This window comes from Zalophus californianus, chromosome 15, assembly GCF_009762305.2.
Source record: "Zalophus californianus isolate mZalCal1 chromosome 15, mZalCal1.pri.v2, whole genome shotgun sequence".
NCBI lineage: Eukaryota > Metazoa > Chordata > Mammalia > Carnivora > Otariidae > Zalophus > Zalophus californianus.
The window spans coordinates 55,014,094-55,030,216 of record NC_045609.1 but is presented as its reverse complement, the minus strand read 5'-3'; the positions used below and the strand labels follow the sequence as shown (position 1 = coordinate 55,030,216).

The 16,123-nt window shown below is 43.0% G+C and overlaps 1 protein-coding gene across 3 annotated transcripts in view; it reads right to left on the bottom strand.

Moving 5' to 3' along the window:
• PLCE1 (phospholipase C epsilon 1) overlaps positions 1-16,123 on the bottom strand; it is a 338,579-nt gene that overhangs the window by 5,601 nt on the left and 316,855 nt on the right. For all 3 annotated transcript variants that reach the window (XM_035724225.1, XM_027595213.1, XM_027595222.1), the window contains 6 exons: positions 15,260-15,378; positions 12,950-13,078; positions 7,975-8,184; positions 3,266-3,424; positions 1,601-1,816; positions 1,077-1,270 (listed from right to left, as the gene is read on the bottom strand). In XM_035724225.1, coding sequence (XP_035580118.1) covers positions 1,082-1,270; positions 1,601-1,816; positions 3,266-3,424; positions 7,975-8,184; positions 12,950-13,078; positions 15,260-15,378 — 1,022 coding nt within the window. In that variant the 3' untranslated portion in view covers positions 1,077-1,081. The remainder of the gene's footprint in view (positions 1-1,076; positions 1,271-1,600; positions 1,817-3,265; positions 3,425-7,974; positions 8,185-12,949; positions 13,079-15,259; positions 15,379-16,123) is intronic.

The following is a 16,123-nucleotide window of genomic DNA, read 5'->3' as shown; positions in this document are numbered from 1 at the left end:
GATGTGGATTGCTGCCCTGGTTCCGCGAGTTCCTTCAGATGAGCCTTTACATACAGAACCTAAGTAACCTTGCACCTCTCAGGATAGTTGGATATGCCGATATTCTGGAGGGGATTTCCTGTATTTGGTCCCATCTGTTGTTTTGAAAGAGCTTTGTATGTGTGGTACAGGGCACCAATTATTTTAGGAGTTTCTCAAATGTAGAAACATGGGCTCAGTGTATTGGGCCTTCTTTTGTGCTCTTATAAATCAGATTAGGTCCTGCCAAAAGGTATCAATGAATTCTTTAATGTGAGCTTCTACAGTTTTATATAAGAAATTCCTTATTGTGATAAAGGCAGACGATGAAGCCCTGCAGTGTGAGCCTCAATGCCTTTGCTAGGCTAGCAGTCTCAATTTTAGAACTACAATGGTGCAGGTAAAGAGTGGGCTTTAATAACCCCTTGGGTTCATTAAGAAGTAAAAAAATATATATGTGCTTGGTTTCCTCATGTTGTTGTTTTTTTTTTTTTAATTTGGGTTCCATATAATCTTTTAAGATGGAACAAAGTTTACTCTGTGGATACCAAGCAGCGGGTAGGCAACCAAAGGCTGAGTTTACTGCAGTTTCCAGATAGAGGCTGTTACACAGTTTGAATGCCAGATTTTTATTTTTTAATTGAGGCAGACCAAGGTGAGGTTGTTGAGGCTAAATCAAACCTCAAAATAGACAGCATGAAACTAAAAAATCCAAAGGAATGAAAGCTGAATGACCCAAAGCAATCCTTTGAGAATATTTGTGTTAGCGACGGTTAAGGCAGTTCTAGGTCTGATAAAATAAAGCTGATGTAGTAGTTTGGGCAAGTTGGTTGTCTTCTTGGGGCCTTCGTTTGGCCATCTACAAAACCAGTCGGTCTAAAATTATAAATACTGAAGGTACATGGATCTTCAGAGCCCCTTTCCTGTTTTTAGGTACGATTCCTATCTGCCTTTGGGACATCGTCCTCTGGGCCTGCTGTGCCTTACACAGTAGGGTAAGTGGGCCCCCATTTCAGAATGGCGCAATGACTCGATCTATCTGGGTAAAACGTGCCAACCTTGGTTATTGTCGGTACTCTGTGGTGTCACTGGAGGGCAAGCTGCCCACCAGTTTCTCCTCCTTGGTTTGGACATTTTCTGAGGCCAAGACCTGAGAAGGTGATGTGAGTCCTCGGGGCTGTTTAGTTGACTTGGTGAACTTCTTGAATTCACTTGCAAAAGAAATGCCTTTTCTTTTGTCTTCTCGGGATGCCTGTGAAAAAAAAGAACCTTCCATGGGTATAAGGTGAAAGCCGGGATCCCCAGTCACCTGACACGCTATCATGGAGCCCTTCCCTCTTTTTCTGTAGTAGGTAGAGCTTTAGGAAGAAGTGCTGAGGGAGTCCCCTCTCAGGGCTGCTTACCCACAGTGGGGAGTACATTTCTTTTCATGTAGTGAAAGTGAAGCCAAACCATTTTCTCCCAACTATATCCCTTGCCTCAGAAACTTTCTCCTAGATTTCATAAGTTCCCAGATTTGATTACCACCTGGTTATGAGTATCAAGTGCTTTGTGGAGAGAGCAAAAGAACTTTGAACTTTACCTGCACCTGCTCCTTTAGCTTAAGGATGAATTTTCCTGCACCTTTCCACTTGCTTTGGGCTTGAAACACACACTCCTGATCCAAAAGAACCCGCTGGGAGGACTTCGGGGTGGAAGACTTCTTGGTAGCGTCTTTCACCACCTCTTCCAAAAGCACGTAGTCACTCGGGTTGGGGTTGCTCAGGATGCTATAGGAATATTTGGCTTTGCATAAGGTCTGAAAGAGAAGTTACGGTCCACTGAATACACGGTATCTCCAACACTTGCATTCATTCTGAATGAAACTTGAAGGTGGGAAAATGTCACAGACTTTTAGAGAAGGAGGGGATCTTTCTCAGATTGTATCGTCCCATTCCTCAGTTTATGTTTGCGTAGTTGTCACTTGTAATTGGCTTCACAGCAGACCGTGATTTAGGTATTATTACCCCATTTTCAGACAAGGAAACTTAAATGTATAGAGATTAAGCAGACTCCAGAGAATGCACAGCTAATGAGTAACAGAATAAGGATGTCGACTGGGTTTTCTACATGCACCAAAGCTCATAGACATGAAGGTCACACAGAACAGGAGGGGCAGAATCTTGACCCTCGGGAGCCTCTCTATCACAGAGTCTTGGGTGTGGAAGGCATTTTAGTAATTTACGCGGTCTCACTTTTCATTTAATACAAGATCATTCATTTATACATTTATTTGCTCATCAAATGTTTAGTGAGGGCCTTCTGTGTCACAGATACTGTATTATACTTTGGGGAGATAAAGGTGAAAAAAAACAAACAAACATATGTCTGGGTTCTCTTGGACTTTCAAACTCTACTAAGGAGGCAAATTTTAACCACATCATTGTGTAATAATAGCAGATAGCACTTAAACGGTGTTTACCAGGTGCTAGGCATTGTATACCTTACGTATATTTACTGACTTGATCTTCACAACAACTGTGTGTGGAAAGGACTATTATACAATCTCCATGTTGTAGATGTAGTAGCTTACCACAGAGTATATAATATAGTGTGCTGGAGCCAAATGGAATGGGCCAGGTGAAATCAGACGTGGTGGGAGTATCCACACAACAGAAATTGACAAATACTAAAAATCAGTTTGGCTCTTTTTTTCCCTTAAGACAGCCAGTCTACCAGCACACCACTGGAACTGAGGCACTAAGAAGGACAGCTGGGATTTAAACCTGGAGCAGTTTGATTTAGTGTCTGTGTGTTAACCATTATGGCTACACCACTTCTCAACTGGGTATTTAATAAACCCTGACGAGGCTTGAAGGAAGGAGATACAGTTCTTTGAAACCACGTACACAAAGAAGCATGACTTAGAGGAGGGAGAGGGCCAGAGAAGGCCTCCAGCATGTCCTCTGTAAGATCTTTGAGAAACAGTCACCAGGGACTGGCTTAGGCATTTCTGGGCCAATGAAATTACTATGTGGAGCCCCCTCCTAAATCTGTTATCAACACTTCCACAGAGAGCCAGACTCATGATAGATACTAGGCAAGTGTCTGTTGAAGGAATGAACTAGCATGTCCCAACCTAGAGGCACACTCTCCCTTTTCAGATCCCCATTGTTCTAGAACTTCTCATAAAATGAGCTGACATCTGATTTATGCCAGTGATTTACACTGAGGAGCAGACCGAGGAGAGCAAGGGTGAGGCTTTCACCTGCTGAATGACATCCTGCGCAGTGCTGACACGGGGTGCTTTGATGACTGTTCGAGGTTGCTCTGGAGAAACGTCATGCACTTGGACAAAGAAACTCTCCTCCTCGGAGTTCAAGATTACCTCCTTGTCATCTTGAACAATGCTTCTCTCTTCTAGGTTCTATGTTAAAAAAGAAGAAAAGTATGAGTAAATGGTAAGATGATGTAGAGCAAGAAAGAAAAACCCAGTGAAAACGTGAGCTGTATCTGGGCAATGTTGGAAACTATTTCTCAGCTATTTCATACACTAGTTAATAGTTCATAAACGATTCTACAAGGATATCCATGTCTTCTGAGAGGAAGAAAGTAATGTAGGTATTTCTGCTGATGTTGACAGACTGGTAAGTTCTGGCTTACAATGAGCCAGTAGATCTGCTCCTACTACCTGTGGATTTTGAGTCCAAGTCACTGTAGATACATTTGTACAAGGACAACATACCATATTGCCAATGACCAAAAGCCAAATAAGAACACAGTAAATTACATTTAAGAGAGAGCCCATCCATTCCCTACACAGGCCTTGGGCAGTTAAGAAATACTAGACAATCTGAACATGAAGCATGCAAACTGACCCTCAGCCAGGCTGGATGGATAGAACCAGCAGTGAAAAGGCTGAAATGACGGCTGGAGGTAGGACACACTGAAACGAATATTGACAAAATTCTCAATAATTATGAGAATTCGTCATCAGGTTAATTGGCTTTTGGTGAACTGGCTTTCAGTAAATTTTACACATGTAACTATATATTAAATATATATTTAGATTATAGATAAATGAATCTTATTGAAATTTTCCAAACAGTATAGAAATATATCAATAAAAAGCCAAACTTTCCCCATTATCACCTCCCCCCAATCTCATTCTCCACAAAAACCCCATTGTTGTTAGGTTATATATGCTTCTAAACATCTGCTATGGATCTGTGTATTTTTGTGTATGTGAACACATATATACAATGAAACCCTGGAATTATGTGAATTTAGATATAATATCGTGGAATGGCTCCTGTTTTTTGTTAGCCCCATTCTCAAATGAAAGGTAGCTTACAGTTCTCTTCTGCAAGGGGGCGGTCTGAAGGGGGAGGGGCAACCCCATCTCAGGAAGTGAGCATTTAGCAGAAAGGTCCTTCGATCTCCAACAGTCTCCTAGCCTAATCTCCTCAGATCAAGGCACTGAAATGGTGCTAACTAACCAGAAAAATCCAGGAATCACTGCCACACTCCTGGAGGTTCCAACCAGCCATAGGACCCAGAATTGTCCCCATTGATATTAAAGTCAGAATGGATAACTGCCACCAGGTGGCGCCAAACTGCAGCCAGGACCAGAAAGGACTGGTTCCTGGAGTTTCTTGCCAACCAGCCCCACAGGCTCACCGCCATCATTTCATTAATCTTGTAATCATGGTTCCTACAATTTTCAGGACTGATGTTTTTGGACCCCATTTGTTATATTAAGGGTGTTGGGCAGGGGAGAGTTACTGTCTGTTTTTATTATATAAACGCCATATAATGTTCTGCAACTTTTTTGTCTCCACTTAAAAGATTGTGGTGTTCATTTCATGTCACTTCTTAAGAGATTTTAGTTGTGTAATATGTCACTGTGTTGATCATAATATATTTAACCAGTTGGAGAGTGGGGTTGGGTGGTAATTCATCTGACACAATTTATAATCTATCTTGAAAACCGGGAAGCAAGCAAGCATGAAAAAGAAAAAAAAAAGTTCTAACGGACACATAAAATACCCCAATAACTATGTAATAAACATGACTTTTAAGAGAGCTCCTTGGAGCCTCACTCAGAGTTTATTTATTTCCAAGGAGCTTTCTGCCCACATTAGAAGGCACAGGTTATGACCAGAATAACGGCCCTCACTTGTAGCTCTTTATAGCTTACTAAGCATTTTTCTACATATTGTCTATATGTTTGGCATGAGTCTCATGTTAATGTTTTTTTCAATCAGGCACAGTAGTTTCTCTTACAGATTTACAAATTAGGGCACAGAGGTTTACAGAAGTTAAATGAGCTGTCCAAGGTCATCTAATTTGTGGCAGAGCCAGGTCTGTCTGATTTCAAATCCAGCAGGTGTCCCGGGAGGGCATACTGACCACAGGAAGATGTGATCCTGACAGCCTGAGAGCCTAGAAGACAAGAAAACTATAAAAAGGCAGGCAGGCAGAGGAGATCAGAGGTCATGGATGGCAGTTTGGGGACTTTGAATATATGGACAAACTGCTTATTCATCTCACTAGTTCCACAGAATGAAATACATGGAAATACTTAGAGCCCAAATCTATCAACTATGCTAGTATCTGCTTGCATTCAATAATTGTTGAATTCATTTATTCAGTCAGTAAATATGTACTGTGAACGACTATGTACCAGGTCAACCTAAACACTTTAAATGTGATTTGTTATCTTAGCAGACACATGTCAGTCATTTAAAAAATCTCCTCCCCACGCCTGGGTGGCTCAGTCGGTTAAGCATCTGCCTTCAGCTCAAGTCATGATCTGGGAGTCCCAGCACCGATCCCTGCATCGGGGGGCTCCCTGCACAGCGGAGAGTCTGCTTCTCCCCCTGCTCATGCTCTCTGTCTCACTCACTCACACTCTCTTTCAAACAAATAAGTAAATAAATAATCTTAAAAAAATCTCCTCCCCACAAAGGCATTATACAGGAGAGATTGCTGTATTCTCCCCATCAGAAAATGCTTATTAGCCTTCCCTTCTAATTTATCCCCCTTAATCTTCAAAATGCTTCTCTTCCACCAGGCCTTATGAAATATTTATTCCTGAGGTCTTTACAGCCTGTTTTCATATACATTTCAAAGAATTTATTTATTTATTTATTTATTTATTTATTTATTTATTTATTTATTTATTTAAGAGAGTGCCAGTGAGGGGAAGGGCAAAGCGAGAGGGGCAAAGAGAGAGGGACAAGCTGACTCCATGCTCAGCGCGGAGCCCCACTCGGGGCTCCATCCCAGGACCCTGAGATCATGACCTGAGCCGAAATCAAGAGTCAGACGCTTAACCGACTGAGCCACCCAGGCGCCCCTCACAAACATTTTAAATCGCATGTGGGCATTCCTCTCCCCAGCCCTTGTAGCCATATGGCGCCATGGCTTCTCTACACTCTGCAGCCTGCCCGTGTTGTGCTTGCTGCCGACTGCTGCCCCCATAGTGCTGGGCACTGACACTGACTGGAAAGCCACAGATGTGAGTGCTTTCTGTGTCTCACCCTGTCATGATTTAACCTCTGTGAACCTCCATTTTCTTATGTGTGAAATGGCTTCCATTCTGTCACGAGGTCATTCAAAAGTGGTGAGTGAGAACTTTAAACACAGTAAATCATCATGCAGTTATATGGTTTGAAAATTCACTTGCTGACATCATCACTTAAAGGATACTTTTTTTTTTTACATGTAGCTGGAGAAGGAGGCAAGACAATGAGAAATAATAAGAAAAAATGTAGAGAGAAACTGAAGATGGCTTCCAAAGTCCAGCTAAGCCCTCTGATATTTTCTCATAAAGCTATAATTATTAGAACTGCTTGTTAACTGTGTCTGCAATGTGTAAGTCTGATAGGGTGAGGAGGCTAGGGAGACAATTACGTTTCCTTGCCTAAATGAAGTGTCCTTTTATGGTCTAAGGCAAGGTCAGAAGGAAAGACGGCGGCTCTGGTTTCCCAGAGCAGATGTTGGGGTTCTGTGGAGGATGTACGCCATGTTCACAGCTCGGTGCACAGTGAAAAATTAGCACATGATGCTGAAAACTGGCTCTTTATCATCTCCACTGTGTCCCAACATCATGGACCTCCGATGGGCATTTTACCAAGCAAGCTCTATTATGTGCCCCAAAGGAGCAAGATTTTGTGCCCAGAACAGGGCTTGGCTCATAGTAGGTGCTCAGTTACTATTTGTTACTCAACTCCTTCATTATTGACATATCACGACGCATGACTGTCTATGGGTGGAGCAATGACTTTATACGTAATTTTAAAAAATGGCGGGAAGTTGGTGAGCTCTTATTATTCTGGGGAAAAAAAAATCAGTGCTCCATTCACAGACTCCAACAGGAGCTAACCAACGTAGAGTTGACACACAGTCACTGAATTGTTTCCTTCATGGGAATGGCTTTGGGAATGTTAGTGAATGTAATGTTAATTTTTACTCATTCTGACTGAGGCTGAGAGATTATTCTTGCTGTGTGTGAAGTTACAGAGTATTTTCAAAGGACTACTATTGTTTTACCTAGAAGCACAGGATCTTTTATTAGCTAAAACTTTTAATAGGTGTGAACAGGAAGGTAAGCAGTCTCCAAAGGTAAAATACCAATGGGACTAGCATGACAGTACCGTGACGCTTACGACAGTGTTCACGCAGAAATCAAATCCTGGACCCACAGCTGATGGCATGCATAAGGAATCCTTTGAGTTCTTGCTCCCCCCGCTCTTTCTATTTTTTTGCAAAGGATGGTTTTTAGACTGGGTTTCTGTAACTTAGAGATAACATTCTGAATACGTGCAGAAGAATAAAATCACTTCTCTACATTTACTTAAGAAGAACAACAGAAATCAAGTTGCAATTATAAGAAATTCTGAATGGAGGGAGGTGGCCAGTGGTGAAGTGGTTCATCACATACTGTGTTGTTATGGTGTTGGACACACTTACTTCCTGCTGGATTTTTAAGACAATCCTGCCAACATATCCTTCCTCTGGAAACCAGCTGCTTAAAATCTGCATGATCTCTTCTTCTGGACCGATGGCTCTTTGGAATGGTTGTTTCCTGCATTCATTTTTTTCTTTAGATATAAAATATTTTTCTTCCATCAAAAAATAGTCTGTGACAATAGGTTTGGTGTCTTGTTCAGTAGTCAGAATCTAAAGAAAAAGCAAAGGCAAAACTTTAATTCAAAATAAGCCTATTTTTCCAGTGCCTGGGTGGCTCAGTCAGTTAAGCATCTGCCTTCAGCTCAGGTCATGATCCCAGGGTCCTGGGATCAAGTCCTGCATCAGGCTCCCTGCTCTGCGGGAAGCCTGCTTCTCCCTCTGCCTCTCTTTCTCTCTCTCTTTCTTTTTTTTTAAATTTTTTTATTGTTATGTTAATCACCATATATTACATCATTAGTTTTTGGTGCAGTGTTCCATGATTCATTGTTTGTTCATAACACCCAGTGCTCCATGCAGAACGTGCCCTCCTCAATACCCATCACCAGGCTAACCCATCCCCCCACCCCCTCCCCTCTAGAACCCTCAGTTTGCTTTTCAGAGTCCATCATCTCTCATGGTTCGTCTCCCCCTCTGACATACTCCCCTTTTCTTCCTCTCCTGTTATCTTCTTCTTTTTCTTTTTTCTTAAAATATGTTGCGTTATTTGTTTCAGAAGTACAGAACTGTGATTCAACAGTCTTGCACAATTCACAGCGCTCACCGTAGCACATACCCTCCCCAATGTCTATCACCCAGCCACCCCATCCCTCCCACCCCCAACCACTCCAGTAACACTCAGTTTCTTTCCTGAGATTAAGAATTCCTCATATCAGTGAGGTCATGTGATACATGTCTTTCTCTGATTGACTTATTTCACTCAGCATAACACCCTCCAGTTCCATCCACGTCGTTGCAAATGGCAAGATCTCATTCCTTTTGATGGCTGCATAATATTCCATTGTGTATATATACCACATCTTCTTTATCCATTCATCTGTCGATGGGCATCTTGGCTCTTTCCACAGTTTGGCTATGGTGGACATTGCTGCTATAAACATTGGGGTGCACGTACCCCTTCGGGTCCCTACATTTGTATCTTTGTGGTAAAGACCCAGTAGTGCAATTGCTGGATCGAACGGTAGCTCTAATTTCAACTGTTTCAGGAACCTCCATACTGTTTTCCAGAGGGGTTGCACCAGCTTGCATTCCCACCAACAGTGTAGGAGGGTTCCCCTTTCTCCACATCCCCGCCAACATCTGTCGTTCCCTGACTTGTTAATTTTAGCCATTCTGATGGGTGTGAGGTGGTATCTCATTGAGGTTTTGATTTGGATTTCCCTGATGCCGAGCGATGTTGAGCACTTTTTCATGTGCCTGTTGGCCATTTGGATGTCTTCTTTGGAGAAATGTCTGTTCATGTCTTCTGCCCATTTCTTGATTGGATTATTTGTTCTTTGGGTGTTGAGTTTGATAAGTTCTTTATAGATTTTGGATACTAGCCCTTTATCTGATATGTCATTTGCAAATATTTTCTCCCATTCTGTCGGTTGTCTTTTGGTTTTGTGGACTGTTTCTTTTGCTGTGCAAAAGCTTTTTATCTTGATGAAATCCCAATAGTTCATTTTTGCCCTGGCTTCCCGTGCCTTTGGCGATGTTTCTAGGAAGAAGTTGCTGCGGCTAAGGTCGAAAAGGTTGCTACCTGTGTTCTCCTTTAGGATTTTGATGGACTCCTGTCTCACGTTTAGGTCTTTCAACCATTTGGAGTCTATTTTTGTGTGTGGTGTAAGGAATCTCTCTCTCTTTCTCATGTCTCTCATGAATAAATCTTAAAAAAATCCCCCCAAAACCAAAATAAACTACTTTTTTAAGATTTTATTTATTTGATAGAGACAGAGCGAGAGAGGGAACACAAGCAGAGGGAGTGGGAGAGGGAGAAGCAGACTCCCCGCTGAGCAGGGAGCCTGATGTGGGGCTCGATCCCAGGACCCCGGGATCATGACCTAAGCCGAAGGCAGATGCTTAATGACTGAGCCACCCAGACGCCCCTAAAATAAACTTTTTTTACAGAGAACAAACTGATGGTTACCAGAGGGGAAGTGGGTGGGGGGATTAATGGTACACTTATCATGGTGAGCACTGAGTAATGTACAGAATTGTTGAATCATTACATTATTGTACACCTAAAATCAATATAACACTGTCTATACTTGAATAAATACACACACACACACACACCTGAAATAAGCCTATTTTTATGGTGTTTACATAGGTTCGATGTGCCATTTATAAGTGAGACCTACTCTGCAGCATTGCATAATTCTTCCTGGAAGACCTAAGAACTCTTATGTCCAAGAAGGATTGTTTATGTTCATTCTGGGCAACGACACAATTTATTCATAATCCCCAGACAGCATAACTATTTTTCCCACAGCTGGAATGAGAGCTCCTACTGAATTACCAACTTGAGGCTTCTCAATCTATGCATTTAGCTCTCTGTGATCTTGTCACTCAGGACCAGTGGCAAAGACCCTAATACAGCTTTTACCATCATCCGTTTTTCTCAGGTTGGAAATGCTTGTCTTCTAATCTCATCTGATCTAAGTTCCTGGGAATTCTCCTTTCAATTAACTCTTGACACTGTGCCTACAAGCTTGTTTTCTTTGTTGGCGACAGACCCTGGGCGGTCAAACAGAGCAGCCGAGATGAGGCTCTGGAGTCAGACAGACCTGGGTCTGAGGTCTGCCATTAATACTTATTGGCTGTGAGGGGTTGGGCAAGATATTTAACCCCTTGGAGGCTGTTTCCCCATCCATAAAATGGGAATAGTAAGAGTAACAGCCTTGTTGTATGACAGAGGCACCGGTTATGAAGCATGATGCAGGCATGTTATGAGAACTCAGTAAACACTAGCCATCGCTACGGCTCCTCTGGCTGACGCATTGCTTCACACTCATAGGTTACTGTCAAAAGGCTCAACTCCAAGTGGGGACAGAGAAAGCTGCCACCATCTGGCTTGGATTAGGCGAACACCCTTCTCCTTGCCCCCTCAATGATGCAACTACCAGAGTCAGCACTTGGCACTGTTTTGTCTCGCTTGGAGGAAAAGCAGAGTGAGCCAAGGATGGTGGAGGCAGAAGATTCTCAGGAAGACACTGTTCCCTTCACTCCAGTACTTGGTCTATAATCAATGCTGGGCTTTGGCTCCTGTGGGGGCAACACAGCTACTACAACAGGTAATTCAGGATGTGAAGCTTCTAGGAGTGGGTCAGTGGGTCCTGTCACCCCCGTGAGAGGGCTGGCATCACTCCCTCCTCAGTCCGGCTTTATATCCATGGCATTATTCACATGGGGTGACAATAAAGTAATGGGCTACTTTTTTGTGGGTGGTCTATGGAAATACTGCCCTACTTAATATTTTCATAATAGAGTCTCCAAATCCCCAATAATACTTTGTGATAGTGGACACTGAAGTTCATGGCTGATTGCTTTAAAAAACAAAAACAAACCCAAAAAACAAATACCCCCCCCCCCCCCCCCGAGTCTTGGTAGTAGCTTCTGTTTGATAGTCTATGAAATCCGGCACTTAAGCTGTTTCCTCTGATTTTAAGTCAATTATAAAATGTTGGGCAAAATGTTGCCTGTCCATAGAGACTTCCTCTCAAAAACCAGAACTATTTATTACTCTTACTCTGTACGGTTGTTTCACTGGTTTTTAATCTCTAACCTCACCCCATACATTCTATGATGCCAGCTACATTTCATCATACACCCTAACTTCAGAGAGAGCCTAAGGGTCACTCCTCTTGGTCACTGCTCCATTGGTCTATCTCCAAGGAGGAGAAGGGATTCTGAATTGGGTTAGGGATAAAATAGTCTGTGAGGATGTTAGGTCACTGTGCCAAGCAGGGGTGGAGCTTTTGGTGTGAAGAGAAAAGACATTACACATGGGTTTGCCCGTCCTTTTGAGGAGCTGCCTCCCTCCAGATGCTGTTTTGTTCCCGGCTTCCTCACCTGGACATGTCCTCCCATGGGGCAGTGGCCTCAGAACGCAACAGAGATCTCTGGGGGATCCCGAGCAGAAGCGGGACCACATGAAGGGACTCAGGCCAGGCCTGCTGCAGGGTTTGGGGCAACAGGCTTTCGTCCTTGTGTCAGGCCCTGCTGGCCTCTTTGTACTACTAGAGGGGTGGTACCTCAAGGGTTGAGATGAAGTGCCAGGGGAAGACCGACAAGGGGGCTGCTCAACATGCAAATAAAGGCCTAAGGCTGGAGGGGCTGAAGATGTCTTGGCCATGTGCTCCATCCTGATGCTCTAAAACTTTTTTTTTTTTTTTAAAGACTTTATTTTATTTATTTGAGAGCACAAGATGGGGTAGGGTCAGAGGGAGAAGCAGACTCCCCGCTGAGCAGGGAGCCCGATGTAGGACTCGATCCTGGGACTCCAGGATCATGATCTGAGCTGAAGGCAGTTACTTAACCAACTGAGCCACCCAGGCGCCCTGATGCTCTAAAACTCTGATCCAACTTCTAGGATGGCAAACAAACTTCATTCGGCTTGTGTGCGAATTCTGATTGATTAGTAAGCTCTGCATTAAAAAGGGAGATGGGGCCTGGGTCTAGGTTTAGAGGGAAAGAGTACACATGCTTGGAGAGCTACTTATTCTGGTCTTTATCCTTCCTGAGCCCCAAGTTTTTACGTGTTTGAAGAACTGTTAAAAATTCTTTTCTACAGGTTAGCTTGTCTAGTGGTACTAAGTTCCCCCAGTTCATTCTTAGGGTGGATCTGTTTTGAATTACACAAATAACCAAAAGGCAGATCATTGTGGACTTTGTGTCTTATGTTTTTATGTTTACACATGCATTTACACACACACACACAAACACACTCATATATAGAGATGTTGGATTCTCCCAACCATGGGCATGGTGTACTTACTTGTTGGAGAAGCTGCTTTGCCTTGGTGCCTCCATTTATGGAGAAAACAGTAAAGGGCTCTGGACCCGGGACCCCATGCACTGTGACTCTGTGAGTCTGCAAACATTTTCTTTCTTCTGTATTAAACATCTGTCAAGGAAGATCACATGGTGTCTCATACATTCTCATTCTCAAGTTATTTCTAGGCTATATTCAATGGAGAAGTGCTAGTTCTTAGAAGTCTGTAGGGGGACATGTAAGTGCAAAAGAAGACCATTCTTCTATAACCTGATGCATCTGTTTGTGGTTGAAGAGGCCATGGTGCATCTTCCTTAATAGTCTAGTGAGGATATTAGCAGCATACCACCAAAATAATAGTTTATTTTAAGTAATAGTGACTCTTTCCATCCTAATTAGGAGACTGATATTATCTGAAATATATATTACTTATGATGAACTGACCTCCAACAGTGTCTGTTGAGTTCCATCTCTCTTTAGGGTCCTGGGTTAGCATTTTGGTTGGTAAGATGATAGATAGAATATTATGGCCTTGGAGAGCTCACTGCCCAGGCACACAAATAATTATAAAATGAAAAGCATTTCTGTTTTAGGAAAAGCTGGGGGTGTAACTATGACTTTTTGAGCATTTTGTTTATTAAGATATATTCATTCAAAATACAAAATTCACTGATGGAGAGCTGAATCAGACATGCCTGGCCTTGGAATTATTATTTTATTTTATTATTATTTCTGTCCCCAGAAAGAGGACAAAACCTCCATAAAAACCTCTAAAAGATGGGGTTCTGAGAGCTTCTGGGTTGGTGAACACATCAGGATGCCAGGAGGCTCTGCACCCACTCTCCCTAGACGTCGTCCCATGTATCTCTTACATTTGGGTGCTCCTGAGTTGTATCCTTCATAATAAACTGGTAATAGTAAAGCATGTTTCTGAGTTCTGTGAATGATTCTAGAAAATTCCTGAACCTGAGGAGGAGGTTGTGGAAAACTCCTGAATTTATAGGTGGTCAGTCAGCAGTACCAGTGACAGCCTGGGACTTGCCACTGGCACCTGAAGTGGGGACAGTCCTATGGGACTGACCCCTTAACTTTGGGATCTGATGCTAAGTCAAGGTAGATGATGTCAGAACTAGATCGAAAAGCGGGACACCCAGCTGGTGTCAGAGCTGAAGTAGCGTCGGAAAAGACACCACGTATTTGGTGTCAGAAGTGCTGTGAGGAACAATGGTTCATTCATGGCACGTGTGGCATATCTATTGCTAATAGGTATCGAGGGCAACCGACCCTGAATCCCGCACTAAGCCTGCCTCACCTTGTGAAAGCATCTGATTCTTGCCCTTAGGTACCAGGCAGCCCTGCCCCTGCTACCCAGTCCTCTGCACACGTACAGGCAATGCCTCCCTCCACCTTGGCCAAGGTGCTGTTCTCGACCCTGGCCACACACTGAAGGGAAAGGGAGGAGAACCTAAGGAAATGAGGTCAGGACAGAGAGAGAAGACACTGATGAGGTGAGGGGAAGAGAAGCAGAGAAGAAAGCTGGGGGATTTATAGGTGGCCATGGCAGTGGCCAACCAGCGCCATTTGTGAGCATACACGGTGCCTTTCCACAGGTTGTTAGCACTATGTTGAAAGATAAGATTGATGCAACGGTGAACAGATGATTAAGCATGTAAAGAGGTAATCAATGGGCACCCTTTAAAATTCAGCTTTAAAGGGCAAGATAATGGAATCAACCGGTTAATTAAAGCAGTGCTACTTAGGTAAACAACCCTGCATTACTGGGGTGAGTACTGGTCCAGTGGTTCTCGAACTTCAGTGGGCATGGAACTTACATGGGGAGCTTGTTAAAACAGAGACTCCGCAATGGTGGCCCTCTCTGTGGTGTTCTGTCTCATTTCCAAGAGGGCCGATTCTGCATCTGCCCATGCTTGGCTTGCTTAGTCCTTTCCCCACGTCGTTATTTTGGGTTCACCCCCCCGGCAGGCACTATTATGTACTCATGAAGAACATGGGCTTTGTCACTAGAATAACTTGGATTTATTGCTGTGTGACCTCAGGTATACTTAGCTTAGCTCTGATCTTCCTCCTCTATGAAGTGGAGATCAATAGCGATTTCACGAAGTTATTGAGAGGATTAACTGAGGACAGATGTAAAGTGCTTAGAAAGTGTCAAGGGCCAGACGTTATTGTGACTATCACTTCCACTGCTACCTAATCAATAACTCTGATGGACCAGGTTCCTGTGCCACAAGAAAGCCTACCCCCAGCATAGCAATCCTTGCAAATGTGCTGAGTGAAACAGAACTTCATTACCAAAGAGGCTGGCACGGCACTGCTGGAGGAATTTTCTTCCATCCTTCTGCTGTTTATGAATAAACTAGAGATTTCCAAGACTTCATTGTGGAGGTTTCGTAGCTGAAGATGCCGATATCCTGAAATAATGCAGAATTGGGAGAAACCTGTTAGCTACGCACCCCAGAGCTCCGCACAGAAGACACCGCAGGGAGGGCAGTCAACGGTCGGCGGAAATCAGGCCTTGCGACTGGTAGGGAGTGGCAGCCAGGAGATGCCTTTTCGTCGGCAGACTGCTGCCCCTGGGGACAGTTCTGGATCATCCAGTGGCAACCAACCTGTCTAGGTACTGTTTCTAACATAGACTCAAACCGGAAATCCTAAAAAACAAAATATACTAGGAAAATCTGACCATCTCTGTATCAAGTCATCTACAGTCACTGTTTTACAAATATTCCCTCTTAGAACAGTTTTAGTGATAATATTCCAACAATAGGGGTTGGCTAAGTAAGTTATGGTGTGAATGTCTGTATAAAATGGAATAACAAGCAGCCAGTAAAAGTGGTGATGAAGATGCATGGCTATCAACATGAGAAGTTGCTCCCTACATACATCAGGAAGTGAAAACCAGTAAGGTGCAAAGCACTAAGATTAGTAGGAAGCCTATTTGTTAAAAATATACATTATGTAATATGTATATGTATGCCTATTACATATAGTATGTAAATACATGGGCAGAAAAACAAAGCCTGCAAAAGAAATACACCAAAAGTGATGGTTTTGGATGGGAAATGGATGGTTAAAAAGAATTGTTTTTGCTTCTCTGTACTTTCTCATATTTCTGTAATAACTCTTATGAACTGAATTGTGTCCTCCCCAAATTCT